Source organism: Bufo bufo, chromosome 6 (assembly GCF_905171765.1).
Source record: "Bufo bufo chromosome 6, aBufBuf1.1, whole genome shotgun sequence".
Classification (NCBI taxonomy): Eukaryota; Metazoa; Chordata; class Amphibia; order Anura; family Bufonidae; genus Bufo; species Bufo bufo.
In genome coordinates, this window is record NC_053394.1 from 117038496 (window position 1) to 117066318 (window position 27823).

The 27823-nt window shown below is 41.7% G+C and overlaps 1 protein-coding gene across 1 annotated transcript in view; it reads right to left on the reverse strand.

Moving 5' to 3' along the window:
• Nucleotides 1-7451: 7451 nt before the first annotated feature.
• EDN3 (endothelin 3) overlaps nt 7452-27823 on the reverse strand; it is a 131175-nt gene continuing 110803 nt past the window's right edge. The window contains exons 3-5 of the mRNA XM_040435748.1: nt 13984-14142; nt 12025-12126; nt 7452-8181 (exon numbers count right to left, since the gene is read on the reverse strand). Coding sequence (XP_040291682.1) covers nt 12060-12126; nt 13984-14142 — 226 coding nt within the window. The 3' untranslated portion in view covers nt 7452-8181; nt 12025-12059. The remainder of the gene's footprint in view (nt 8182-12024; nt 12127-13983; nt 14143-27823) is intronic.

Consider the following 27823-nt stretch of genomic DNA (forward strand, 5'->3'; position numbering starts at 1 on the left):
CAGTTACGGCACAATTCAAGCAGCTTAGTTTATAGTTAGGCAGGTAGATGGTAGCGTGTTATGTAGTCTTACGTGTCCCAGGTAAGCCGTGACCACAATCCCTTTATATACTTCTTTACTAGCTCCTATTAAGCCTAAATTGGGGGTTCCCCACTAAACAACATACTATATTGGCTACATCAGAGCTCAGCACTGCTCTTGGCTTCTGAGGACCACATGAATCAGTTGTTATACTCATCTTAGCCCTATAATTCAAAAAGTAGCTGTCCAAGCCAAAAACAAAATACTAATATATGAATTGTATTCAGAAGGGTTACCCCATTAGTGTAATGCCAGGAAATGTATGTTACTCCAATGGCTGTGGTCACTCTTGGCACCTGCTGGTTTAACTCTTTAGGAGCTTCTCATAGATGCCTCTAGGTAAGTCCCTTGACACTTTCTCTACTGTTAACTCTTTCTAGGTGGCCCCATGGATAGCCATTAAGCATAATGGCTGTCTGGACTGCTACATGGAAAAACTAAACAGAGTCGGCAGCAGATGTGACTTCATGGCACTTTCCTTATGTTGCTACTACTTGATTATAGTGATGAATGAGAATGACTCCCTTTGGTCAGACTCCCACTGATTGGGCATTGATGGAATATCCTAGCGATATGCCTCCAATGCTTTGGGTGACCTGATCCCCATTATGAAAACCTTAATTGTGAAACTGCATCATGTCAATAAATCTAGTGTAATGGATACAAGACACAAGTGATTGCTTTATAACAAAAGTCACATTTTAATAGATATTTTATATATAAAGATTTTCTTACTACAAAAAATCCAGACAAAATGTAATATTTGAAGATTTTTTCCCCACAATAAATATTCCACATTTATAACTGTACAGAGCACGTGCCTGTGGCTAAGGAGTAGATATACAGTGATAGCATGAAACACAATACATGTCATTTGAAGATACAATAACTTAAAGCAGTGATCGTAACTCAGAGGTTCTCCTGATGTTGCAAACTACAACTCCCAACATGCCCTGAAAGCAGAAGGCTGTTAGGGCACTCTGGGAGTTGTGCAGTAACTGGAAAGCCACAGGTTGATAATCACTGGTTCATAGTGTAACATTTGGCAAAGACCTTTCTTTTGGCACTCCAGTATGAAAACGACCATGGACAAGAACTGGTGCATATAGGAGTTAATCATTTTCTCATCTGTGATCAAGAAATAAGCTGGAGTCTGATCGGTTGCTGTAATTTTTTGTCTCTATTGGTCTGGAGAAGTCATGGATCCAAACCAACACGTCCTTGTGGCCAATGATACCCATAGTGACCAATATGAGCATTGTCTTTTGTAAATGTTTCAGATATTTCTGGTCTACATAAAGCCCAGGGTATGGATGACGTTAAAATATTTTTTTTAAAATATCTAGGCACTAGGAAAGAAAAATTCAGCATTTTGGTTGCAAACTCTAAAGTAACCTCAATGGGAAAGAAATGGTTTCCTTTTGATGATTCTGAGACTTAACGTTAATGCCACAAATGGAATTTTGCTTATGTATAATGGGAAACACATGGCATTTGTCCATAGCGTGGAATAAGGACAAGAGGGCAGACAAAGTAAATTGTGAGGTTCTGCCATTGATCTTACTCCAATAGATAATCATTTGCCAAGGACACATTATTGGCTGTGTCCAACTACAGATATTGTTGCTCTACATTATTGTTGTTTTTATGGATTTTGTTGGGCATTTTTTAAGTGATTTTTAGGTAACCACAAGCATATTTCTGAGCTACTGATTATTTTTGCCTTATTCATCCTGACCATCAAGGTCCTGTAAATGGCAAAGCCATGAGCACAGAACCTATATGGTGACAGAGAGCTGGAGGATACGGTGCCATAGGAATGGTGGCATTGTCTTCAACCTTTGAATCAATTGCTCATAAGTGAGAATATATCTGAAATATAGCATGATATGGATCATGGTCCACTTTCATATAGTGGTACAGTAATGACTCATGGGCCCTAAAGGTCACAGATGCCCTTAATAAGCAGGTGTAGCAATTATGTATCATGTATGTGCTTTTTATGCAAGTTTAATATACACAGCATGTGAAAATGCTATCTTGTTTGCACTTGTGTCTGTATAATTACCCAAAATATCTGCTTTAGAGGCTAGACATTATTATTCCCCACCTTCCACCTCTTGAGGGACACAGGAGAATCCTAAGTCTTGTTGTGCTATGTTCTGTACACATTTTTTATTTCACTCAAATTATTGTGTAGATAGTTGTATAGAGTATATAGTGTACCATTTTTAGACATCTCTTTTGGCACTTATTTATAGAAAGACCATAGAACCATAGAAGTTTGGAACAATCAGGTCCAACAGAAAGCAGACTCTTGGCTGAAACTACCAAAAATGCTTGGATATGTCGATAGAAGTCTAATGGCTGTAGCTACCATAACTTTGAGATACAGACTGAGAATGGACTGTCCAGTTTAGAAAGCCCTTTTTTACACATCCTATTTAATACATATGGTCCTCTGTTCCAGGGTCCTCCTTCCTCATCTCTTGGCCTGAGTAGACAATAGTTATAAACAGCATATCTCACTCTGGAGGACATGTCCTGTCCTGCATTATACAGATACTTAGTTTCCTCTATGGTGGCATTGAAGATTCCTCTTATTTAGCTTTAAACTGGCCATGCATACAGTATTTTAATTTACCCTCTAATCTGACTAACAGTCTGGTATTTCATTTTACTACCAAGATGCTGCACTACAGAATCTCTGCAATAACTAGAAAGGTTTTACCACAGGAAAATCATTATAAAAACCATTACTGAATGTAATCCAGAACAACCACAAAAAACATATCTCCAGCGACCATTGTGGCTATGTCTCCTGGCAGAGGTGTAAAATATAAGCCATTTATTTGCTTAGGCAACCAGAATGCCCACATCTCCCATTATCACTTTGAAACCAATTATGACATCTGCATCCTGCAGTGTCCATGATGAGAGATAACTCCGATTGTGGACATTTAACCTCACTCAGGTGCTGTAAATAATTGTTGCCATGGTATCGAAATGGTCGTTTGGTTGCTATGGCAGCCGGGAGCTTTGTCAAGCTGCTATAGAAAAGTTCCTATTACACTATGCCTCAGGCATAGTTTAATAGGACCACAGTGATTTTGTCATGGACTGTAGTCTACAGTACAAGAGGGCTAAAAATAAAGTTACAAAAAAATAAAAATAAATTTAATGTATAAAAAAATGTAAACTATAAATAAAAAACATAATTAGTATAATGCCAACTATTAAAATATAACTTTGTGATACAGTGAGGTATCAATGCGTCTGAAAATGTCTGAACATTTAAAATATGACTTGCAGTACAGTGAAAACCATGAAGGCAAAAGAATAAAAATGCCCCAATCGCTTCGCCGCCCCAAATTTTTAAAAATAATTTTATAAGTTAAACATCCCCATAATGGTAAATAAAAACTACAGGTAGTCCTGCAAAAAAGTGCCCTTATACAGGTATGTAGATGGAAATTTTAAAAAAAACTTTGAGAAAAACATTTTATAAGTATTAAAACATGAACTAAACATTTTTGCAATGTAGATGGCAAGCAGGTAAACAATGAATAACAAACAGCGCTTGTACTAGTGCTGCATTCTCTTCAAACAGTCGGACCCCCGCCAATCTGATATTAATCAATATACTGTATATAATCTCACAGTTTTGTTAGCCATGTACACCTGCTGCTAAGAACTGTAAAGGATTTGAAAGGCAAAAATATTTTTTTTTTAAGTTCTACCCTGAGTCTCATTTACAAAATGTGATTTAGGAATTTAAAAAATTAAACAAGATTTTGGTCCCTGGCCCTCAGAAAGCAAAGCTTTCTATCCAGTAACCTCTATCCCAGAAAACCTGAAAACCGGTGGCATATCGGGTGTAGAAGGATATCAACACAATAGTAGGCATGCTTTAATGGTACACTGGCTGTTAGGCCATCCATTGTGTAAGCTGGTTTAACATAAACCATGGAATGGCTGCAAAACGAAGCCACTGTGGCTCTACTGGTCCAAACACTGTGGAACTCTACAGTGATTTATGTTTGGTTCAGAAGAATTGTGGGGGAGCTCGAGTGTTGCAACCATATTTGGCTCACATAAAACCAGCATTATACCAATTCAGAGTCCCTTTAGACATGTGGAACATAACACTGGTGAGAGTCTCATTAATTCCCAAAATGAGGGGGTCCTAGCCCTCAATACACAGTAGACCAGTTCATCCCTCAACCATGACTTTTTCATTTCCTCGAAGTGTACAAAATCTGATTTCAGTGCAGTAATGAGCTTATACTGTACCACTGAAATCACAAGGACTTATGTAAATGTACCTATCCAAACCCAACTGTTAGAGAGACACTTACAGAGTACCAAAATATCTTCACACAGAGTAGTGGTAGAAGCTCCATATTCTGAAAGTAGAAAAGCCTTTAAATGGGGTTTCCTACAATGTGACATATAATATCCAAATCACTGTATAGTCTGATGGATATAAATAATTTTTACTAATATCGAAAATTAAGCCAAATCTCTGAGTTGTGCAAAGATGTGGCCAACATGCATGATTTCTCTCCACTGATATAATATTGTCAGTGGAGTAGAACCTCTCATGCAAGACCTTCTCTTGCAGAATTCCAACTTTCGCCACTAGTCTGAACATCTTTTGTGCACCATGAAGCTCTCTATATCCTGTATGGTTTTAAGACCCTTTCAAACAGTGGAACTAATTTAGCAAATATTTTGTGAAAGCCTCGATATATAACTACATTTTTTAAAACAACCAAGGACTGAGCTCTTCTTTTGCAGCTTACAGAACTGCCCATAGTGGACAAGGAGTTTTTTTAGTTCTTAAACTATGCTTGATGAATAGACCTAAGTAGTCTTGAAAGCTTGCTATCTGTTGTCATCGATTCAGTTAGCCATTAAATGGTATCAATGACTGAGGAATTTTTATCTTCTCAGTACTTGACCAGTTATGTCACCTTGAATAACTAAGTAATGTCCTGACTGATGGCAATGTACCATACTGAGAACACAATTCCCTGGTACTCCAGCACATTTTATCAACTATATGTGCAGGGCCGTCTTTAACGCGGGGCAAAAGGGGCAGCTGCCCCGGGCCTAGTTGCTCCTGGGTGGAAGCGCTCATCTCCATAGTCATCTGTATCGCCATATACCTTCCCCGTTCCTCTGATAGGCTGCAGGCCTAGTGCCTGCAGCCTATCAGAGGCCGGTGCAGGCGGCGTGATGGCGTCAACGTGCCACCTGAGCCGTATAGCGCGGGACACAGGCCGAAAGAGGGCTGCATCGCATCGCTGCCAGCCTGATGGAGGTAAGTATAAGTTTTTGTTTTTTTATCAGGTACTACTACTGGCACATGATTATGGCATCTATGGGGACCCCTGTTACTGGCACATGATTGGGGGGCATCTATGGGGGCACCTGTTACTGGCACATGATTGGGGGGCATCTATGGGGGTACTTGTTACTGGCACATGATTGGGGGGCATCTATGGGGGCACTTGTTATTGGCACATGATTGGGGGGGCATCTATTGGGGTACTTGTTAGTGGCACATGATTGGGGGCATCTATGGGGGCACTTGTTACTGGCACATTATTGGGGGGCATCTATGGGGGCACATCTTACTGGCACATTATTGGGGGGCACTGTGGGAGCACTTCTTACTGGCACATTATTGGTGGCACTTTTTACTGGCACATTATTGGTGGCACTATGGGGGCATCTATGGGGGCACTTCTTACTGGCACATTATTGGGGGCACTATCGGGGCATCTACTGAGGCCACAAAGAAGGGGTATTTTTTATGGGGGAAGGGGGAGAGGAACACTATGGGGCTTCTACTGAGGCCACAAAGAAGGGATATTTTATATGGGGGGGCTCTGTATAGGGGTATTTTATACTGGGGCACATTTTGGTGGGTACTATGGGGAAGAGGAGAGAGGAGTACTATTGGCTTATCTATGGGGGGCACTAAGAAGGGGTATTTTATACTTGCAAATTATGGGGGCACTGAGGGCATCTACTGGGGCACTATATATGGGTCCTTTTATACTGGTACATTATGGGGGGTACTAGGAAGAAGGGGGAGAGGAGCACTATGGGGAATTTACTGGGGGCACTATATAGGGGCATTTTATACTGGCACATTATGTGGGAACTATGGGGACATTAGCTCAACTGGGGGCATTAAAAGGGGGTATTTTTTGCACTGGCACATTATAAGGAGAATTATTACTACTGGGGGCATTATGATGCGATTTATTACTACTGGGGGTCTATGGGGAACATGATTACTAGTATGGGCACTATGGGAGCATTATTAATTCTAGGAGCACTATTACTACCATGTGTGCTCTAGCAGAGAATTACTCCTATTGGTCAGACTTTTGGGAGCACTATTACTGTGGGGGCACCTTGGCACAGTATCAGCTTACCACAATTATTTTTGGGGAAGTTATGTTTACACTATTAGTGTCAGGGGCACTATTTGCTGGGCGCAGTGATTTTAGGACACTGTGTGCCAATAATTATTGAAGGTCACTATCTGCATGGTACTACTATTATCAGGGGGTTTATCTGTTTCTGCAGTATAGTATTGCGGAGCACAGCGGCACAGTATTGGGGGTGGTAGAATGATTTGTCCAGAAGATGAGAGGATGATGGAAAAGTAGTAAACAAAGATTTTGTTTGTCAAACTGCAAAGATGAGAAATGGCTGAAAAATGGTGGTTTGGTCTGAAAGGGGAAGATGAGGAAAGAGAACATCTACATCAAAGAGACGTCACTGGATGTAAGAGGTACAGATGTAGCAGGGGTAGCAAACACACTCTTAACTCAAATTTTTTAACTGATCGTGTTATCTTGAAACAAAAGCCATTGAAAAGCAATTGCTTAATGCATTTAGTTGCATTTAGTTTAGATAACATGTCTCATAAAGCATGTGTGTTAACTCTGTATGTGGCGCTGTATTACCCTGTATGTAGGGGTGGATGGAGGGGTTAGTAGTACAGTACTATCTGCACATTGTAAAAAAAAAAAAAAAGTAATCTGCAAAATACTATATATTTGTGTCAGAAGTTGTGCTTTTTTTTTATTTTTAGAATAATGATACAGCCATTTTATTTGATACTTTTGTGCTGATTCTTTTTTTTCCTCTATATTGAGGGACACTATAGTCACCAGAACCCCAACAGCTAAACGCAGTAGTTCTGGTGTCTATAGCATGTCTCTGCAAGCTTTTTAATGTAAACCCTGCCTTTTCAGAAAAAAAGGCAGCATTTACATTACTGCCAAGGAACACCTCTAGCGGCCACTCATCATTATTAAAGTTTACTACTCTACGAGGTGTGTGGATTTTTTTTTTTGTGTGTGTGTTGTGGTGGAGGGCGTGATTGCATGCTAGTGTGTGGGAAAGCGGGATCCAGAGGGCCCAAGTAAATTCTTGCCCAGGGTCCAATCAATATTAACGACGGCCCTGTATATGTGCTTGCATTTTCAGATACATACTGTAGCAAAATTAGGATTCTCAGATTGCACCGTATTGGTCCATGCACAATTGTCACCAGCCTTGAATATAGACTTTTCTGTAAGAGGAGATGATGCATGGTGGGTGAAGGTTGATGACAAAGCAAAGCTTTCCTATGCTTAATTATCTGTATAAAAGCTATGCAGTAGACTTAACATAGAATTTTTGCCTGAAATTAGCCCTTTACAAGATTGGTTGAATATACATATGTACAGAACTACTACTGGGCTCCTGTGGTAAATGGAGTTTGAGTTCTACAAAAAAAAAAATTGTATTGGAAGGCAATTTGTTTCAATTTCCTCTAAAGATCAAATGCGTGACCAGTTGGACTTTTCAATGGATAGATCTCTCCTCAATAGAAAGCGCCCATTATCTTTCTTCACTTCTCTAAGCAAATACTGGTTGTGAGGTAAAGACATGTTGAGAAAACAAAATGTGTAATTTCTCTTGTGCCTGAAGGGTTGATGATGGGCGGCCTTGTCCTCTGTCTGCGACATACAGTAACGAGTCATCTCAGGCATCTTGGAAACTCACTTGTCCTAAATGGCATCTCCAAACCTAGATTAAGAAGATGTAAAGGCATCAGAAAACTACTGAGGTACATAAACATGCAATTGGACAGACCTAAGTATTAGCAAAGACGTATTTCATTACATGTAGTTGAAGGGTTTTTATCATATAAATAGGATAAGACCTGTTTAATCAATGAGGACCCAATGATTGAGTTTGGTCAATGGAAGCTGAAATCACCACATTTCATCGCCACCACAATCAGTGGGTTTCCCAACAATCAGCTATCTGTCCTTGAATTACAACAATTTGTCTTAAAAGAGTTTTCCGACAATATAAAAAGTACAATTTGAGGTGGTGGTCAATGTAATAGTGACCACAAAATACTTTTTATCCAACCTTTAGTCGGATGTTTAGTCCCCAAGAGCTACAAAAACACAATTTCAGGAAGGCTAATTTTTCCCGGTCAAGAGATAAATGCTCTTCAGGATGAATTGGCGAATATTCACACAAACGCCAAAATATTGTAGAAAGCCACTCCATATTAATGCCTATGTATTTAGAATAGAACGTCATAAAACCTCCAGATATAATGTGTACATGTCCCTATACTGTTGTCCATATAGTTTATATTATTATGTGTGAATGACACTAGTGGCAGTAGCAAAGAAACAGGACACTGCTGCCACGCTTCTTTAAAAGTAGATACTAAATATAGCTATATACTGTGACAAATATGCATTTAAGGCAAGCCCTAAATAAAGTGCACACTTATAAACAACTTTACCTATATCATTAGGGCACTTCATCACTATTAATATTGCCTAATATATGTTGCATCTAAAGTGCACCATTTCTCCAGTATCTTGCCCACTGCTCCCAGTAAAATAGCTCTCACTGTAATCCTCATACATTTACTGCAAGCTTCTTGTTTGTAGATTTTCATGTCCAGAGCTGACAGATGTTGGAGATGGATGCTAAGATACACACACTGAAGGGCTCATGCACACGACCCTATGTATTTTGCAGACCGCAAAAAATGGATCTGCAAAAAATATGGATGACGTGCGTGTGCATTCTGTATTTTGCGGAACGGAACAGCTGGCCCCTAACAGAACAGTACTATCCTTGTCCGTAATGCGGACAATAATAGGACATGTTCTATTTTTTTGCGGAACGGAAAAACGGACATATGGAAACGGAATGCACACGGAGTACCTTCTGTTTTTTTTGCGGACCCATTGAAATGAATGGTTCTGCATACGGAACGGACACGGAAAGAAAATACGTTCGTGTGCATGAGCCATAAGAAGGAAGGAGCAGGTCTCTGCGGGCTCCTGTTGTACACAGTTCAAGGCTGTATTTGCAGATTGTCTACAGTACTGAGGAAAGTGAGGACTTAGCTCTCACATGAGACCTGGGCTTGTGCTCTAATAGCCTGAACCAGCAGAAGCACCAAGCCTGGCCATTTAAACACTTAATAGTGACCTCAATATTGCCCTCAGCATCTAAGTGGTTGACATAGAGGGAGCGCCCTCTGTCTCCCATTGGCAGGTGATGAATGAGATTGCGGGGTGCTCATGTCTTCGTATGGAAGCCTTGGGCCCAATGAAGGCCCTAGGCCTGCCTGCAGTGTATCCTGTGCAGGATGCATCTCTCTGGCACAGCCTGCTGGTGTCTGTCAGTATAGCACTGACAGTATAATACACTGAACTTCATTATGTATTTTAGAAGTGATCAAAAGATTGCCTATTAATGTCCTTAAAGTCCTTAAAGTCCTTGTGGGACTAGTAAATAGTAAAAAAAAGTTTTATTAGATAAAAAAAAGTTAAAAAGACCCCTTTTTCCACTGAAAGGAAATCACTTCAATTGAAACAATAGCAAAAATAAAATCCCCTCCATATTTGGTATGACGGTGTCCATAAAAACCCACAATACACAATTATCATGCAACTTATGGCATATGGGGAACGCCGTAATAAAAAAATAAAATAAAAAAGCCAGAATTGCTTACTTGTCACTTGCTTATGTGTACTTAAAACTACAACTTGTTCAGCAAAAAAAAATAAGCCTTCATAGGACTATGGCCGAATGCACACGGCCGTGTTCCGCGACTGAGAGAGGTCCGTGGTATGCCGGGCTGGATTCCTGTTCAGAGCAGGAGTGCACGGCGTCATTGGTTGCTATGACACCGTGCGCTTCATGCCGCCGCTGCACTACAGTAATACTCTCGTATAGTGTATTACTGTAGTGCAGCAGCGACATGAAGCGTACGGCGTCATAGCAACCAATGACTCCGTGCGCTCCTGCTCTGAACAGGAATCCAGCCTGGCATACCACGGACCTCTCTCAGTCGCGGAACACAGCCGTGTGCATTCGGCCTAAGGGGGGCTGTCATTACTGGCACATAATGGGGGGCTGTCATTACTGGCACATGATGGGGGCCGTCATTACTGGCACATGATGGGGGGGCTGTTATTACTGGCACATGATGGGGGGCTGTTATTACTGGCACATGATGGGGGGCTGTTATTACTGGCACATGATGGGGGGCTGTTATTACTGGCACATGATGGGGGCGCTGTTATTACTGGCACATGATGGGGGCGCTGTTATTACTGGCACATGATGGGGGGGTTGTTATTAATGGCACTAGGAGGAAGGGGGGAGAGGAGCACTATGGGGGCAATATATAGGGGTATTTTATACTGGCACATTATGGGGGCACTATGGGGACATTAGCTCAACTGGGGGCATTACAAGGGGGTATTTTTTGCACTGTCACATTATAAGGAGAATTATTTCTACTGGGGGGCATTATGGTGGGCTTTATTACTCCCACATGGTATGACCCCCTAGTAGCAGCACCAGCCTCTCCCTGCTCTGCTATTCCTCTACCCCTTCTCCAAATCCTTATTATGAAATCTTTCTCATTAGGATAAAACACAACATCAGCTCCGCCGAGCCCCCAGCCAAGTGTTGAAGTGGTGTCCGAGATCCCCAAGGGCCAAGCCAAGTAACTGTAAGTTTTCATGTGAAGTATGTTTATGTTATACCCATATAGCCTACACTGTGCCACACAATATACAGTATACCTCTACAGAAAAAAGACGACTGAGGGGAGATCTAATTACTATGTATAAATATATCAGGGGTCAGTACAGAGATCTCTCCCATCATCTATTTATCCCCAGGACTGTGACTGTGACGAGGGGACATCCTCTGCGTTTGGAGGAAAGAAGGTTTGTACACAAATATAGAAAAGGATTCTTTACGGTAAGAGCAGTGAGACTATGGAACTCTCTGCCTGAGGAGGTGGTGATGGTGAGTACAATAAAGGAATTCAAGAGGGGCCTGGATGTGTTTCTAGAGCGTAATAATATTACAAGTTATAGCTACTAGAGAGGGGTCGTTGATCCAGGGAGTTTTTCTGATTGCCTGATTGGAGTCGGGAAGGAATTTTTTATTCCCCTAAAGTGAGGAAAATTGGCTTTTACCTCACAGGTTTTTTTTGCCTTCCTCTGGATCAACTTGCAGGATAACAGGCCGAACTGGATGGACAAATGTCTTTTTTCGGCCTTATGTACTATGTTACTATGTACTATGTTACACTGTGCCACACAATATACAGTATACCGCTACACTGTGCCACACAATATACAGTATACCTCTACACTGTGTAGTCTGTTCTATAAGCACCATTGTTTTGTGGCGGCGGACAGAAAATAATCTGCAAGTGCCCCTCCCGAGACCAGGCTCTGGATCCGCCACTGTCTAGACATGTGCTGTGTCTATCTGACAAGTTTCTACTGACATTATCTGCAGAAAACGAGTTCCCAGTGACTTTCTAATTAGACACTATTCATCATGTGCCAAATTTGTACCACCTACCTGTGTGCTGCAGGCCTGACCACAGTGGCTGGCGTTCATGCTGCAGCACGTATTCTTGTCAGTTTTATTCTGAGATCTCTGCGTGTTCTTTGCCTTAAGGGTCTAGAGGGGTCAGAAAACAGGGAATTAAGATTATGTCCATTTCAACCAGTGACCTCAGTAGTCAATCATTGTGATACTAAAGTTTTTTTTTGTTTTAAATCAGATCATTTTTATAGAAAAACTTATGAAGAAACTATACAAACAATAAAGTAAAAAAAAAGTCCAGTTACAAATGACTTAAAGGGGTTGTCCGGATTCAGAGCTGAACCCAGACATACCCATACTTTCACCCAAGCAGCCCCTAGACAATAGCATCAGAGCATTTTATGCTCCGATGCTCTCCTTTGCCCTACGCTGAATTGCGCAGGGCAAAGGCATTTTCAGGAGATCCGGTGAGGTACCAGGCTCTCCTTAGGGCTGCCAGGCGGAGGCTTCCGCCCAGCAGTGAGCCCGGTGACATCACCAGCACTGATGGGCGGGCTTTAGCTCTGCCCTAGCCTGTAAAATGGCTAGGGCAGCGCTAAAGCCTGCCCATCAGAGCCGGTGACATCACAGAACACACTGCTGGGCGGAAGCTTCCACCCAGCAGTGTATTATTGCAAATAAAAGAGCCCTGCGATCCAGCGCAGGGCAAGGGAGCTCATCGGAGCATGCTAACATCCGGGGGGATGCCAGGTTCAGATCTCAACCCAGACAACCCCTTTTAAATTGAACCTACCTCCTGCCCCCTTCCTTGAAGAGATATACCTATAGGCACAGCTTGAGGCAAAAAATTTGGCCTTGTGTACACAACCGTATTTTTGGTCAGTGTTTGATCTACATTTTTTGCAGCTCCCACACGCATCCATTCATTTCTATGCATCTGTGCGGCACTATCCGCATCCCTGTGGCTAGGCTGCAAATTATAAAACCTGTCCTATTCTTGTCCGTTTTGCAACCTCGCCAGTATTCTGAAAAAGGGGCGTGTTGAGGGAGGGGAAGGTGCCAGTGACACCACCATATTTATCATCTTCTTCTATTTTCCAGCGTAGAAGAACATGGACTGCCAATGGAGCAGTGGCTCAATTTATGCAGGGAAAGCTATAGCTTTCGTTATTAATACCAGTCTGGAATACATGTGGCCTTCTACTATTTTTTTATTCCTTGTTTTTGGGCTGTGAGGTAAAAACCACAATTGTGGCATTCACCACGGGATAAATAACATGATATTTTCAGACATGGCAATACCAATTATGTTTATCTTTTAGATTAAAATTTATATATATAATATATACATTTTACTTAAAGTGTTAACCATCAAGTTTAGCTCAGCTGCATCTGTGTATAATATGGGTACTACATTAGTGGAGGTGATCTAGGTATTCATTCTGACCAGATTTAGAGTCAGGAAGGATTTGTTCCCCCCTAATATGGGGCATATTGCATCCACCTCTTACAGTAGGTGTTTGCCATTCTCTTTTTCAACCTTATGTAACTGTGTAATGTCCAGGTGCTTATTCCTCTATTCCATTCCGAGGCACCAAAATTAAAGCAAATTAGTGAAGATTTACCAACCCTGTAAACCTTTCAAGTCTAAAAGGGTGTCCAAATTTGTCGCAGTTTTTCAGGCAGGATGATAAATTTGGTGTATGGTTTGACACTATTGTGTAACAGAATTTTGGGTGCAAAATGTTGCATCTTAGGCTATGTCCCTCTTCTTGTGAAGCCAGATGCAGAAAGTTTTTCTTAAACTAGATCCGCCCAATGGTGGTAAAAGACACTTCATATAGGCAATACACTGGTTGACTCTTTCATTGTCAGATAGCCTAGTGTTTTAAAATGTGGTTTTCAAGTATCCCTAACAGCTGAACTACCTCTATGGAACATTCCCTGATGATGACCAGTTAGGGGTCTACTGATCATAGCCTGAACTCTCACCTGTCTGTCTTCTGTTCGCAAAACTTGACACAGCGCTGGTCACTTGGGTCTGTACATGAACACCGGGGCTGTGTCAAGGAGCTCATCCGCCTTCTGTCTGTATCTCGTTTTTCTCGTACGCTTCCCCTGTAACTGGATAGTCCATATGGCACTGTTCTCCTGTAAGACAAAGATGGTTATGTAAAAATCACCTGAAACGGCAATACTCCATTAACCCCATCAATGTCATTTCTATGGTCAACCATGATGGGAAGGAGTAACAAAGGATGTCCCAGAAGTTGAAGACCCACTGATCTAACATTTATATTCTATCCTGTGAATAGATCATTTTTGGTCACGGAAAACTCATTGAAACAAATTGGGGAATCTAGACGTATGCAGGGCCGGTTTTATACAAAATGTGGCCCTGGGCAAAATCAAAAGTTGAGCCCCAAATCTTGTAATAATGTACTAACAACACAGTTACAGTTAAATTCTGTTGATTCCGGCGCGCTCTCACAGATTTAAACCCCGTAAAGCTCCTCACACAGTTCTTCACCCTCATGGCCCCAGAATATGCCACATGCCCCCTCCCCTTACAGCAATGAGTTCCCCTCACTCACGGCATTTGAGAGTGTTAAAAACCTAAAGCCCGGGATTCCTCTTCAGGCGCACTTTCCCCCAGAGGAGATCAGGTATAGCACCCTGTTCTAAAAATGAGTCGCAGCCTGTACTAGGCTTCCAGGCTCATTGTTAGTATATCCCAGTTCAGGCCACTAGATGGCAGCACTGAACTCTGATAAAGTGATTTCTATACAGAATAATGGAGCAATTTACATCTGATAATTGTAAGTTGTGGTCCACTTGGGGGACTTAACAAAAAAAAAAAAAAATAATAATTTTAAATCACACCATTTCCTCAAAATAAAAAGAAACAAAAAGAAAATAGAATTATGGGCATCGCCGCATGCGAAAGTGCCCATACCATTAAAATATTTTAAAAAGTTAACCCCTTACTCATGCATGGCTATGAGGTGCAACCAGACAACTTAAATACTCTTCTCATGTCTCAATCATCAACATTAAAAACATATGGTTACACAAAAGCTGATTCACAAAAATACCCTGAAACTACATATGTCATTTAACCCCTTTGGTTTGAATGTTTCCATCTTTGTGATCCATCCTGTTTCGTGTTGTAATAGTTTACGATTATTTTCTTCTGGAGTTTGTCCGGGGTTCACATATTCTAATACTACCCATTTTATCTAGTTTCATTTGTGTTTTCTTTTGCTACAGTGTTGCAGTAGCGTAGTCTCCTCATTTTTATTTTTATTTTATTTCTTACTTTCTTTTTTATCCATATCCTCCATAAATATTTTTATGCTTGATCTATGCTCGTTAAGCCTTATTCGGATTTCTCTTTTTGTCTGTCCTATGTACCACATGCTGCAAGGACATCTAATGCCATAAATTACATTTTTAGTCAAACATGTAGCATAATGGTACATAGGTATATTGTATCCTTTTCTAGGATGATTTATTGTATTTCCTTTTATGATCTGATTGCAATTCATACAGAATAAACATGGAAATGTTCCCTTTTTGCTTGTGGCTGAAAAAGTCTGTCGATTTTTCTTTTGTATTTTTATGTCACCTTTGATTAATCTATTACCAATTGATTTCCCTTTTCTATATAAAAAATTAGGCTTTTGTTTAAAGAGTTTTCCATATTTTTTATCATGTTGTAGTAAATCCCAATATTTATTAATAGTTTTTTAATCAAAGGTGCATGACTGTCATAAGTTCCCATATACATTGGGCAATCATTAGTTTTTTTTATTTTTCTAGTCAGAAAGGAATCTTTTAGGTATACTTTTAAAGATATGTGGAGCATGATGACTTGAATATAATAATATTTTCATAACTTCTACGTCCAAGAATTGAATAATCCTTGGATGATATTGCAACAGAAATTTTATAGTTTCATGGCATAAATTCAAATATTCGATAAATGTTTTCAGTGATTCTTCAGTATCTTTCCAGAGTAGGAAAATATCATCCACATAGCGAAACCATGTGGACATATGATGTAATTTTCCTGGTCCAAAGATTAATTTTTCTTCATATAGAGGCATGAAAATATTAGTTAAACTTGGGGCTGCGGAGGACCCCATCGAAGTCCCCCGAAGCTGCAAGTAATATGTATCATCAAGTTATACACAACCCAAATGATATTGTTAAAAATGACAGATCGTCCCGCAAAAAATGAGCCCCCACACATATCTGTGGACATAACTATAAAAAAGTTATGACGGTCAGAATATCGCGATGAAAAGAAAAAAATATTTTTTTATGAAGCGAGTCCTGATGAGGCTTAGCTTGCTGCAGTGAGTGGGCCTATAGAGGTCCTGAGTGGGGGGCTGTTACGGTTGCCACCTTTCCCAACAAAAAATACTGGTTACACATGTTAAAATGTTTTTTGAACATATTTTACGTTTTGCTCCATTTTTTTTTTCCTCAATAAAATCAAACTTTCATTTAGCCTCTATTTTTTAAAATGTTTCTGTGGGGTTCCAAACTCGCAACCTTCTACATTAAGGGCAAAAACCTTAACTACTGGGCTGTAGAGCTCAATGCTATTTCAGTGCTGAAAAACCTCATAGAAGTTTCTCTTGTATTATACAAGAGAAACTTCTATGAGGTTTTTCAGCAGTAACTAAATGTTGAGCTCTATAGCCCAGTGGTTAAGGTTTTTACCTGTAATGTAGAAGGTTGTGAGTTTAAATCCCCACAGAAACATTTTAAAAATACTGGTTACACAAGTTAAAAAGGTTGGTGTAGGCTAATACGGGTGTTATTTGATCATATTTTGTTTTGCTCCATTTTTTTTCTCAATAAAATCTCATTTTTCACTGTTGGGAACACCCTGTGTATTTACGTTTTATTTAGCCTATATTTTTTAAAAGTTTCTGTAGGGATTTGAACTCACAACCTTCTACATTAAGGGCAAGAACCTTAACCACTGGGTTATAGTGCTCAATGCTATGTCAGTGCTGAAAAACCTCATATAAGTTTCTCTTCTGTTACAAACAGCATATAAGTTTCTCTTGTATTATATAATAGAAACTTATATGAGGTTTTTCAGCACTGACATTGAGCTCTATAGGCCAGTGGTCAAGGTTCTTTCCCTTAATGTAGAAGGTTGTGAGTTCAAATCCCCACAGAGACATTTCAAAAATAGAGTCTAAATTAGATTTATATACACAGGGTGTCCCTAAGCATAATGACAATGCTTGGGAATATCCCTTTCATGTTCATAACACTGACTCCATATATGGACATATGCAGGGACTCCTAAGCTGGGAAATTCTCCACTCTGGAGTTCCGACTGTTCAACCTTCTGCGATCTGCGGGACTAAAGCAGGGGGCCCCTTAGAGGATCGGGGCCCTGGGCAATTGCCCAGTTTGCCGGCCCTGGGCGTACAGACAGAAGGACCCTTAGTTCATATGTATTGGTTCATTGGGCTTGCCCACTGAGAAAAAGCTCCTCCAAGAGTACAGACAATGTGAAATCTGCGCTCCATCCTGAGGCATAATAGCAATGATAGAAGTAAAACCATGGTATTAAAACAATACTCCAGATAAAAGTAATCCAAAGCGTTATGGGGTGGCATGACACATGGATTCTCTATTTTGTTCATGAGTAAAACAGCCTAAGCATATATATCGCAGCTCAGGAAAGATTACTATGAATACTGATTGTAACTGAAGCTTTCTTTTAATCATGCAAATACTGTTTGAAAAGTCAAAGACACTTAAAGGGATTATCTGAGAAATAATATTGATGACCTATCCACACATCAGTGGGAGTTTGAGTCTTGGCACCCCCACCGATCAGCTATTTCTGGAAGCTGCGGCACTCACCGGATGCCCACAGTGGACTTACCAAGAACAGTGTCATACATCATATAGCTGCTGTGCTTGGTATTGCAGCTTAGCACCTTTGAGTTAAATGGGGCAGAGCTACAACTAGGCCATGTGACCGATCTATGGTGGCATCACATGACCTAGGAAGTAGCCACAGGGCTCACGGAGCACCAAGTCTCTTCGAACAGCTAATCAGCAGGTGTCCTGGGAGTTGGACCCCCACTAATTTGATATTGATGCTCTGCCCTGAGGACAAGTCATCAATATTAATTCCTCGATAACCTCTTTACAGGGGTATTCTGACTATAGTAAATTATTCTGTATCCACAGAATAGTGGATTAACCATTAGATTAGTGGAGATCTGACCACTGGGCCCACCATATAACGGCGTCCCCACCTATCCCTTGGTTGAACTTTGTGGATGTTTGTATTTTTTCAACCGTATTAACTATGTAACTATGTAAGTTGTTCGATCATGTGCTATACGCTCCATTGATTCTGTATGAGACTGCTGGAGATATTGTAAGTGAGTACAGTACTAGCCTATTTCTGGCAGAGCCACAGAAAATGAATGGAGTGGCATGATGCATGCCCAACCATGCTGCATTCATTTTGTTTGGCCCTGTGAGGAACGGGACCCCCGTTCTCATGATCAGTGGTGGTCCCAGCGATCAGACCCCTATATTCCTAATGGATGTCCCCTATCCTGTGGATATTATAACGTGATATAACTGAAATACCCCTTTAATTACTGCCCTATGTTCTAAATCTGTGATCTCCAGCTGTTGCCCAATTATAACTACCCAGCAGGTCTGTAGTTTGGCGGCAGGTGGGGCTATGCTGCCTGGTTGGAGACTACTGTTCAAGCTTATGATCTGAGGCTCTACAGTCCAGTTCAGCTGCCATAGTGGACGAGGCTTGCCTTGCGGTTTCTGCTCTGAACAATCATTAATTGAAACCACGGAGAACATATTATCCAATTTTGCTTTAGAACTTGTGCCAAGTTAATTGTTCACAGTTGTTTGTAATGAAGCTTTTCTTGACAGATGTTAGCAACGTGAAACCCCCTCCTCAATCACATCAAAACAGTTTCCACAGATTATATCAATAACTGAGCGATAATGATGACCTGCATGACTTCTGAGGGTGCTGCCACACGTTCAGGTTTTCTTATGCAGTTTTTGAAGCCAAATCAGGTGTAGAACATAAAGGGAGAGAAAACATTAAGGATAGATACTATTTCTCTTTTTTTGGTGTGTTTTTAGTGGAATACCACTTTCAAATATGGAACAGAGTTCGGTTTGAAGTTTTAAAGTGGTTTTCCACTTTAAAAATCAACTACCAAAGTTATTCAATGAAGTCTCAGGCGACGTCACAAATAACTGATTCGGCTCATTGGATCTCCGTACAGCATTAATCCACAGTTTTGAACAAAGCGACTTCGGATTAGCATCCGTAGCTCGCTTCACTCATCAGTAGTAATCACCAAGCTTGAAACTTGTGGATATGTTCTAAATAGAACAATTTATAGTACATCATAACCTCCTAGAAAGAATCTAACATGTGAATATGTACAGTAATGTACATGAGTTTGCTGCAGATTTGAAATGTGTCTCTGTCTGCCATCCTTTCTGCTCCTTCCAAAGTTTCTAGAGTATATAGGGTAAACCTGGCTCCACTAACCTAGGCCATGTACCAACAAGAAGGAAGAATTGAACCAACGATTTATAGATTACTAATGAAGATGGATGTCTCCTATAAAGCCAAGTCTTAATTTACATTCTGCTCCGATTATAGCAACCTCCCCTTAATGTAAACTGTGTGGTGTCTCAGCAAGTCAGCATTTTTATGGCCCTTAGCCCAATAAATGTTATTGAAGAGGAGCATTAACAAAGTGTCTAAGGCACAAGGGTTCAAATTTCATGATGCCACCTGCTGCCAACATAGCTTTACGCCACAATCTCCAGGAGAATGTAGATTTATCATCCTTTTCATGAGGCACAGACGTTGTGGAGCAGGGCATGACATGGTCAAATGTAACATAAGCAGCAGGTCAAGATTTGCCAGTTAACAGCCCTATAAAATACTATTAAGCCATCACTCACAGAGAACCCCATGCTGGCTGACCTGCCTCCCTCGGGCACAATAGGTACAGGAGGAGTAGATTTCAGTAATAATGTTGCTGTAAAGTACCAATTATTTTCCCATTTTCCTAAAGACAAAATTGAAAGACAATTACAAATTGTTCGATGAAATTTTACATTTTTGAATTTTTATCAGATCTTAGTCACTGCCCAACTTTCTCAGACAGAGCTCTATTCTTCTTTGCTGGGGGCACTGCACATGTGGACATGGAAGCACAATGCCATGTGTTAAAGAGAAACTTCAGTTATATTTCCCATTTTAATTAATAATTTTGAGCAATGTTTAGCAGGCATTCAGGCCCACATGTAACCACTTGAGCATCTGCCATTCGTTGGTTGTCCCATGAAATCACTTGTCCCCTATTCACAGGATAAGGGATAAATAATCAGCGGTGCACTGTCCATGGGGGCCACCAGTGAATGGAGCACTGCCATTTCGTTTAACTTCATGGTACTGCCAGACACAGCTGGTACTGTACTCAGCTAAAACAAAAACTACCACTAAAGAAAAGTGCCTATGACCAAACCGTAAAATTATATATGCTCTTTTCTTTAGTGGTAGTTTTGGTTTATTCGTGTGCGGCCCTGTTTCTTGATCCAAACCGGTGTTCTCTACCTATATTTATTAGTTTATTTAGTATCTGATTGGTGTGGTTTCTGGACCACTGTTATTGTGGTAAAACTCTGCTAAAACGGTAGGCAGCCAGCCGATATGGCACCCGTTGCAGTTGCGAGTGGGCCCCATGTTTAAGGATTTCTCCAGCGCTGTATGTGGACTGCCCTGGTCAGAAAGTGGTTAATTTTCTTACACTAGGTTGTGGGTGCCCCATTTTATTTTATTATGGAGCCCTACGAATTATAGTTACAGCTCTGAAACGAACATTCAGCCAACATCTACTGAAGGTGGCACACACTCCAAAAACATGTGGAATGGGGGCGTGGCCGAGCCAGCATGGAGTGAGGAAGCAGGATTGCAGTGCTCCTACAAGATCCTGTGAAATATCCTTTATACACCTGGCATAATCGGGGTTTCTTGAGCTCATTCATTATATGTTGGACCCCTTCATACTTGGGGACACTCTGCCCGGAGCTGGATTGCTGAGTTTTGGCTGTGGTGCTGTGGATGCCGACGGATTGAGGGAGAGGAGCAGAGGGACGCAAACTGAGGAGAGTGTGGAGTGAGGCCGGGACACGATCCGCCACAAGGTACACAGCGCAGGTATGGCTTGCTGAAAGTTGCTAACAACTTACCTTGGACTGCTGCCGATACCTGCTGGAAGCTTGAGCCGAAGACCGAGGCGGGAAGAAGCCGCGCGGTGGGCGCCATCTTGCCGTTAAGTGTATGTGCAGCGGCGCTCCTCTCTGCCCAAGCAAACGGAGTGGATCGGCGAAACGCTCTGTATCTCCCTACTTCCACTATTATCCTGAAGTCCTGCAGTGGTAATCCTGTTAGGAGTCCTTATATATGAAAGCTGCAGAGTTCACCACAGTTTATATGAAAGTTTAGTGGTGGTGCTGGTGTACTTATCCCCCTCCCCCCTGAGGAATGTAAAGATATCTTGCAGTCTACTTGGCTGTGTGGCAGGACTTGCTGAATTTAATAAAGCCTCATCTTGCTTTGCTGCATGAGTGACAAACCCCAGCAGATCTTTAAAGTGTCTGTGGACTATTTCTATGGGCCGCAAAACTTCTTCTGTGGCTCCATCATCTGTTAAACGATTCATGGACGCCATGAGTCAAACTGAACAGGAAAGTGAGGGGTCTCCTGTCCCTGGTTCCTCTGCTGAAGCCTCTCAAATTATGAAAGCTATAGCTGCCTGTCAAGCTGCTCTTACATCAAAGATAGACCATCTACAGTCTGACCTTAGCTGTTTGCGACACGATTTTGACAAAATACGTGAAAGAACATCTGCAGTGGAGCAAAGAGTGAGTGAGGTGGAAGATGCGTCCAGAGCAGCTGGAAATGACACCAGGCAGCTGCTGCAACAGGTACAGATGCTGCAAGCCAGGGCGGAGGACGCTGAGAACCGCAATAGACGTAACAACGTCCGTATCCTGGGCTTACCGGAGCGAGCAGAAGGGTCTACCCCAGAAATTTTTGCGGAACAGCTCATAAAAGAAGTGTTACATCCCATCTCACTTTCCAGTTGCTTTGTTATAGAAAGGGCACATCGGATTCCAACCAGACCCTTACCGCCGGGATCCCCTGCTAGACCTTTCATCATGAAGATCCTGAACTACAGGGACAGAGACGCTATTTTGCTAGCTGCTCGACAGAAGGGGAATGTCAGCTATGAGAATGTCCGTTTGTCCTTTTACCCAGACTTTACTGCAGAGGTCCAGAAGAAAAGGAAGCAGTTTACTGAGGTCCGAGCGCGGCTGAGGGACAAAAATGTGAAATATGCCATGATCTACCCTTCTCGCTTGAGGGTGCAGGATGGTGAAACAGTCCGTTTTTTTAGTACTCCTGAAGAGGCTACTGAATGGATTGAGAGAAATCTAAATGCAAGGCCTCACCGCTGATGGTTTATACTATAGTGTTGGCAGCTGAAGCATATAATACTTGATTAAATGTTAAATTGTTTTGCTGACAAGATGGTTGGGGGAGGGGGGGAGTATCTGGTTTAAATGTACCATTATTACTCCTGTTAGATTCCCTGTTCTTTGACTTTGTCTATTGATCAGATGTTTAACCCCATATTGGTATGCTGGGTGGCAACACCCTGTATGACTATGCACTGTTGTGGGTAGACGTATATACTTGCTTCCTATCACCAACGTACCTATATGGTATATATGTTCTAATGAGTTAGGGTAGGTTATCGTACCCAGGAGTTACTAGTTTGGGGTGTCAGGCTCAACCATGTTAGGAAGGTTTGGGCAGGGTGGGTTAGGGAGGTTGGGAATGGGTGGGTTGAAGAGAGTTTCTCTGTTGAGGGGTTCTTTGATGTGGATTGTTTGTGTGCGTGAATGTGCCTTCATTGGTCGGAAACTATGGAGATGTTATCTTTGGAAGAATAAATGGCGGTAATTAAGCTACTTTCGTGGAATGTTCGGGGTCTGAATGATAAGATTAAACGGTCTTTAGTGTTCAATTATCTATTATCTAAAGAGGTATAACCCTGACATAATGTTATTGCAAGAAACGCACCTGCAGGGCCAGAAAGTACTAGCTTTGCGGCGCCCATGGATAGGCCCCACATATCATGCGGTTTACTCAAACCACGCTAGAGGCGTGTCTATTTTAATTGCTAAAAGTCTTCCATTTCAAATACTGTCTGTACAGCTGGACCCTTATGGTAGGTATGTGATTTTACATGCTTGTGTCAGAGGCCTGCAGTACCTATTTGTGGGACTATATATTCCTCCGCCATTCCGCAGAGAGGTCCTAGACTTAATTACAGCTAAAATAGCAGGATTTCCAGCAATACCTTATATTATTATGGGTGACTATAATGCCACTTTAGATCCTATACGGGACAGAAGGGTTCCCCAGGCCTCACACAACAATGTCCTATCACATTGGGCTAATTCTTATGATTTAGTAGAGACGTGGCGCTATTTCCACCCCACGGATGCGCAATTCTCTTGCTATTCAGCTTCTACTGGCTCACTCTCTCGTATAGATCTGGCCTTTGTCAGCAGAGACTTATCCCCCTATATCAAGTCTAGTGATTATCTACCGAGAGGAGTTTCAGACCATGCCCCCCTCCTTCTGATACTGTCACAGCCGCTGGCTTCGACTGATAAGCAGTGGCGGTTAAACCCTATGTGGCTCGAGGTATTACCTGTGGTGAGCGAGAGTCTAGATGCAATGGGGAACTACTGGGCAGAAAATGAAGGGTCTACGAATCCTCTGGTAGAATGGGATGCTTTCAAATCAGTAATGAGAGGGGCATTGATTGCTGCTATTGCAACTCATAGAAAGGAACTGAATATCAAACGGATAAAACTAGAGACGGAACTAGCTGATAAGGAGAGGTTATATATACTAGATCCGTGCCCTGAGAAGCAGACTTTGTGGCTTGAGGCGCAGCGTAGGTTTACTTTGCATTTAACTGAATATACTGAGAAGAAACTTTTAAATCAGAGGCAAACTATTTTTTCAGATGGTGATAAGTGTGGCAGGGCCTTGGCGTACTTGACTAGATCTGAGACACAGCAAACGGTGGTGGCGGGAGTTCTGAATGACCAAGGGATCTTATTGAGGGAGCCTAGAGATGTCTGCCGACAATTTGCCTCCTATTATGAGACATTGTATGCCCCCAAGATCACGTGTACTTCGGAGGAAATTGTCAATTTCTTAGCAGGTATTAATATTCCTTCTTTGGACAGAGATGACAGGGGAGCCCTGGCGGCAGACATATCTGACCTGGAGATTGAAACGGCCATTAGTTCCTTAGCAACCAAGAAAACCCCGGGACCCGATGGATTTCCTGCTGAATGGTATAAGCGATTTTCTAACGACCTGGTTAGTAGATTTGGGAAGCTGTTGAGGTATGCACTGGAAAGTGGTTCGTTGCCACCGTCCTTTCTGGAGGCAACGATAGTAGTGATTCACAAGTCAGGGAAACCATCTGACCAGTGTAGCTCTTATCGACCTATCTCACTTCTGAATCTTGACGTCAAAATCTTTGTGAAGGTACTGGCGTTAAGATTGCGGGGGGTAATTCTCTCCTCGGTTGTGGTAGATCAATCGGGTTTTATGCCAGGGAAAACCACAGATATTAATTTAAGGCGATTGTTCACTAATCTTCAGGTCAAACATGATAACAGAGGTATGAGGGCTCTTGCGTCCTTAGACAATGAAAAAGCATTTGATTCAGTAGAATGGGAATTTATGTGGGCAGTGCTGACTCAAATGGGCTTTCCGGAGAAATTTTTGTGCTGGTTACAAATGCTTTATAGATCCCCTTCGGCGAGAGTCAGGGTGAATGGGTACACATCGGACTCCTTCCCCTTGGGTAGAGGCACTAGACAGGGCTGCCCTCTCTCCCCCCTGTTATTTGCATTAATTATGGAACCTTTGTCGATACTCATATCCTCTAATTCAGGTATAGAAGGCTGGGAAATAGCTGGAATATCAGAAAAGCTTTCATTATATGCTGATGACATGCTGGTTTACCTAGCAGATTCAGGGAAATCCTTGGATACCCTTTTAGGTGTTGTTGATCAATTTGGGGGTTTCTCGGGTCTCCGTGTGAACTGGGCTAAGTCTAGTCTATGTCTGGTTGATGATGTTGACCCAGCTCGCATTTCGGTGAACAATAAGCTTCAGATTGTGGAGCAATTTACATATTTGGGGATTATTGTTCATAAAGAAGTGGCAAAATTTTATGATTTGAATGTTGCTCCTACAATGCAAACCATTACTCGAAAGCTAGAGGCTTGGGAAAACCTTCCTTTAACTCTGGTTGGGCGTATCAATGTGGTAAAAATGATTCTTCTCCCAAAATTGCTAAACTTATATAGGGCTGCCCCAGTGTTACTCCCCAAGAGACATTTTGCTACTTTGGATAGAATAATCACTCCCTTTCTATGGAATAAGTCTTCTCCCAGAATAGCGAGATCCACCCTCCAGGCGTCTTACCTGCGGGGGGGTCTTGCCTTGCCAAACCTGTACATGTACTATGTAGCGGTGCAGCTGAGCTATGTGGCGTGGTGGGTACGGGCTGACTCAGGTAACCCGGCGGTAGTGTTGGAGGCAGCTTTATTGGGGTCCTATGAGGCACTTACGAACTTGGCGTATAGGAGGGGGGCTAGGTCTACAATACACTACACCCAATCGATGGCTGCTGCAGTACAGATGTGGGTCAAATGGGGTCAGAAATGTAACCCTGATGAGAATGATATTACTTGGTCGCCATATTTGCCTTTGTGGAGAAACAGAGTGCTTCCGGAGCTGTTCTCATTACTGGAGTTTGAATTTTGGCCTCAGAGGGGGGTGTGCTACCTTACCCAACTATATGATAAGGGCCTATTTAGAACCTTTAATAGTTTGAAACAGGAGTTTAATTTGCCCCAGCGTTGTTTGTATAGATATCTTCAACTCAGGCATGCCTGTCAGGCTCAGTTTGGTAGAGAACCTTTAAAGCTGGAGTGTGGTACAGTTGAGGCAGCGATTAGGAGGGTTCCGTTGGTCAAACCAGTGTCGACCCTGTATGCGTCGTTGAAGGCGTTGCAGGACTCCCCCCTAGACAGGGCATTTGTTAGGTGGAAAAGGGACATTGAAGGTTTGGAAGATGTTCATGTTAAAGAATCTAGCTGTACATGGAGATCTACAGTGGTAAGTGCTAGGGATCAGTTGATTCAAGTTAAATGGCTTCATAGGATTTATTATACTCCTGTGAGACTATTTAAAATGGGTAAATTGCCGAACCCTCATTGTACAAGATGTTGACATGAAAACGGTTGTCTTATACACATGGTTTGGCAGTGTCCGATTATTCATGGCTTCTGGGAAGAGATCCATAAATATTTTAATGACAAACTAGGCTTTCCTAACGTCTGTACTGAACTCACTAGTCTGTTGGGAGTAGCCAACGAGATTGTTCCCACCAAATTTGGCAGGAAGCTGTATAGAATACTCTTATATTATGCTAGGAAAACTATCCTTCTCAACTGGAAACCTCCTAAGAATCCTACTGTGCAACAATGGGTACATCTAGTTAATGCTGATCTTGAATTATACAAGTTTGTGTATGAGAGAAGAGGGACCCCTGATCGCTTTATGAAGATATGGGACCCCTGGATTGGAGCCCAGACTCTAGTACCATAGATGACTGAAAGACTGTTCTGACCAATGAAGGCGTGTGTGAATGTGTGTGTGTGTGTGTGCAGTACTTTTAATCTTCCTTAGGATTGATATGTTGGGTACTGTTCATCCTGAAAGTGATATCTTTTTCTTCTGTCCCAAACTTGGGTCATGAGGAACTGTTATGATTGATCCCATGTATTTGATTTGTACTGGACTCAATTGATGATTGTCTGTATTTGATGTGTTTGTTATGCTTTTTGCTAAATTAATAAATAAAAAGATACTATTAAAAAAAAAAAAAAAACATGTGGAATTCTGTGGAGTCAAGGAACAAACCAAGTCAAAGTTTTTCATCGAAGTGAAAGTTACATCAAAGACATGTCAATGTCACATAAACTGGGTTTTGTGTGACAAATGACAATTGGTAGCCCTGGACATTATTCAGACATCTGTAAGGATACCTATAAAAGTAACATCCACTTTTAGCAGAATAAGGACTCACGGATTACAAAGCTACACAGCATAAGGTCCTGATCCAGATCCAGATCATGACTAAGAGCTGGCTGGCTCAAAACATGTCGGTCTGACCAGGGACACGGAGGGACCTGTTTCACTGCACCGTATGTACGTTTTGAATATCCAGTAAAGAACATGCAGGTTTTATCTCCTTCATGCTGGAAATCTGTTTATCTGAATACAGCATAAGATCCCTATTATGGCTTCATACAAAATGGAGTTGTCACATGGCCGTGTGCAGGAGCTGTCTCAGACAAATGCATTAATACAATCCAAGGCCTCTTATTTCTCATTACACTTTGGCAATGTAATGCTAATCCCCCTTATCCAATCGTCCACGTGCCATTTGCAGTTGTCCATCACGATGAAGGCCTGGCTCCTCTCACACAACGCCGGTGATAAATTGTAAACCATTCTCAAATGTTTTACGGCACCCTATAAACCCTGCTTGTCTGGAGAAGGTTAAAGAGGACCTGTCACCACTCCTGACATGTCTTTTTTAATAGCTACAAG